This window comes from Protobothrops mucrosquamatus, unplaced genomic scaffold (assembly GCF_001527695.2).
Source record: "Protobothrops mucrosquamatus isolate PMUCROS unplaced genomic scaffold, P.Mucros_1.0 scaffold710, whole genome shotgun sequence".
Classification (NCBI taxonomy): Eukaryota; Metazoa; Chordata; class Lepidosauria; order Squamata; family Viperidae; genus Protobothrops; species Protobothrops mucrosquamatus.
Window position 1 is genome coordinate 665853 of NW_015386991.1, and position 2331 is coordinate 668183.

At 49.5% G+C, this 2331-nt stretch overlaps 1 protein-coding gene across 1 annotated transcript; it reads right to left on the bottom strand.

Annotated features, from left to right (window-relative positions):
• Positions 1-1067: 1067 nt before the first annotated feature.
• On the bottom strand, positions 1068-2326 carry HOXC5 (homeobox C5; the record flags this gene model as incomplete). Its single annotated transcript, XM_015818268.1, has 2 exons — positions 1068-1282; positions 2041-2326. Coding segments are annotated over 2 exons (501 nt in total), but the record flags the coding sequence as incomplete, so codon positions are not given.
• Positions 2327-2331: the final 5 nt, after the last annotated feature.

Consider the following 2331-nt stretch of genomic DNA (forward strand, 5'->3'; position numbering starts at 1 on the left):
CAGGGGAATATTTAAGCCAAGTGAATTCACACTCTTTCCCACTGGTCTCCCCCATTCCATTCCTCCACAGGGCTTTACTATTTTGCACAAGTATCTCCCAGGAGAGGCGCGGAAACCGTGTTGCTCTCAGTCCGTTTCACTTTCTTTCATAGGCCAATAATACAAAAATAAGTAAATGGGGGAGGGAATAGGAGAATCACAGAAAATACCCCCAGCACGGAACAACGCATCCTGGTAGCAAACAGATTTCCCAGCTTGTTTGTTTTTTTTCCGGGTTAAGAGCATCTAGGAAAACGACTCCACGGGGCAATTTTCATTCCACGCACGCGAGACCGGTCAATATTGTCTCGAGACCAGACTAGCTCGCGCTTGGCCCGATCCTAAGGAGGAAAACTTTACTCGGGGAGGCGGCGCCCCTCGGGCCAGCGGTAGGATTGGAGCCGCGGAAGAAGAAGAAGAAGAAGTGCTCTCGGATCGCGTGGGCGCTTCAGGCGCAAATCCTGACTTGGGCGCAAAGGATTAGTAGGCGTTCATTTCAACAGACCTGAACTTTGCAAGTCTTGCGCGAGTAGGAAGCCGAGGCCGTAGGATTTTTTCGGGAAAATTGGGAAAAGAAAAAAAAAGAAAAAGTAGCGACGGTCGCACTCACCCCTCTTATGCATAACTTGAGCTTCCCGTTTATTTTCCTAAAGAAAGGGTTGTGTCCTGGCTAGGTTAGCGTTTAGGGAAAAGTCGTCCCTAGAGACGAGGGCGAACTTCCCAGATCAGCGGGACCCAGGTTAGAGAGAGCCAAGAGGCCGGTGGCAACCCCAGAAGGCTTAAACCCTGGAATTCTGTTGGAAGCTAAAGACTCGGCCTGTTTGCATACTAATCAGAGGGGCGCCTTTGTCTGCCAGATTTGCAAGGGTATGTAGTCTGTCCCAGGCTGCTGCCCTCCCTCCCCCCCCTTCCTTTCTTCCTTCCTTCCCACCTCCCAAAGAAAAGTTTTCTCAAGGTACAACAACAACAAGGGCTCTCGCCATCCAGACGAGCTGACTTCCCCGCCCCGCCCCACCCCGACCTTCTACCTAGACAGACTCCTTGCTTTTCAGTTTGGAGTCTTTCTTCCATTTCATCCTCCGATTTTGAAACCAGATTTTGATCTGCCTCTCATTCAAACACAAGTTGTTGGCGATCTCTATGCGCCTCCGACGGGTGAGATAGCGGTTAAAGTGGAATTCTTTTTCTAGCTCCAGAGTTTGGTAGCGAGTGTAGCTGGTCCTAGAGCGTTTGCCATCTGCTTCTGGAAAAGAACAGACACCGGATAAGGACGAGGGGGGAAAAGAGTCACGTTAAGCGGGGCAGCAATGCCAAGGAAGGGAGAAACCCAAATGTGCTAAAGAAAGCGAGAGGAAAAGGGGGGGGAGAAAGGAGGAGGCTTGGTTGACTTCTCCCCGGAACATTTTATATATATATATATATATATTTACTGGTAAACGAGGGTGCCGATTGTTCCTATTTTATCCAAGCTTTGGATTCCATCTCAAGCGAGTCAGGCAGGAGGGTGCCCGCCATTTAAAACACGAGAAAGTGGAGCTAAAGTGTGGGAATTAAATCCAGCGATGTCTTTCCTTCGAGAGAAGAGAAAGTCGTGGCTTATGGGATGTGCAAAAGGTTCTTGGAGGGGGGGTGTGGGATTGGGGGGGGGGACACTCTAAATAACCATAAGCTCATTTTCTTCCCCAGAAAAAAAAAAAGTGCGCTCGAATTCAAGTTATTTCTTCCCCTTAAAATCTTCCTTCCTTCCTACTTCCTTTTCGCCGCCCCCCCCCCCCGCTGGAATATTGCCTTTATACCCGTTTTGTTTCTATGATCCAATTATGCCGTCATAAATTTGGGCGTATATAGCCTCTAAGCCTTTTAGTGGACAGTTTTACGAGCAATTGATGCCTTAGTCGTAAAATTTACGACCCCGGTTTTTTTCCCCCTTGTTATTTGCCCCGTATGGCCTATAAAACCGAGGCAAACCCTGTGAAACAAAATCGAGAAGCGAAAGTTTACCGTGGCTCATGTGTAGTTTGGTCATCCACGGATAGATTTGTGGTGGCTGCTGCGGTGACTGCTGAACAGGCTGGCCGCTGGGCTGGGCTGCTTGCACCGGTTCACTCTTGATTTCCCCACTGGTTTTAGATCTATCTTCCAACGGCGTGGGGTTGTTGGTGCCACCAGCCTTCTGACTGTAAATTCCTGGGTTTAGAGAAGCCTGGTCGTCTCTGCCTAAAGTGTGCCCTGAAGATCCCATGACAGTACAGGAAGGCCGGTCGGGGTTAGATCTGGGGGTTGAAGACACGT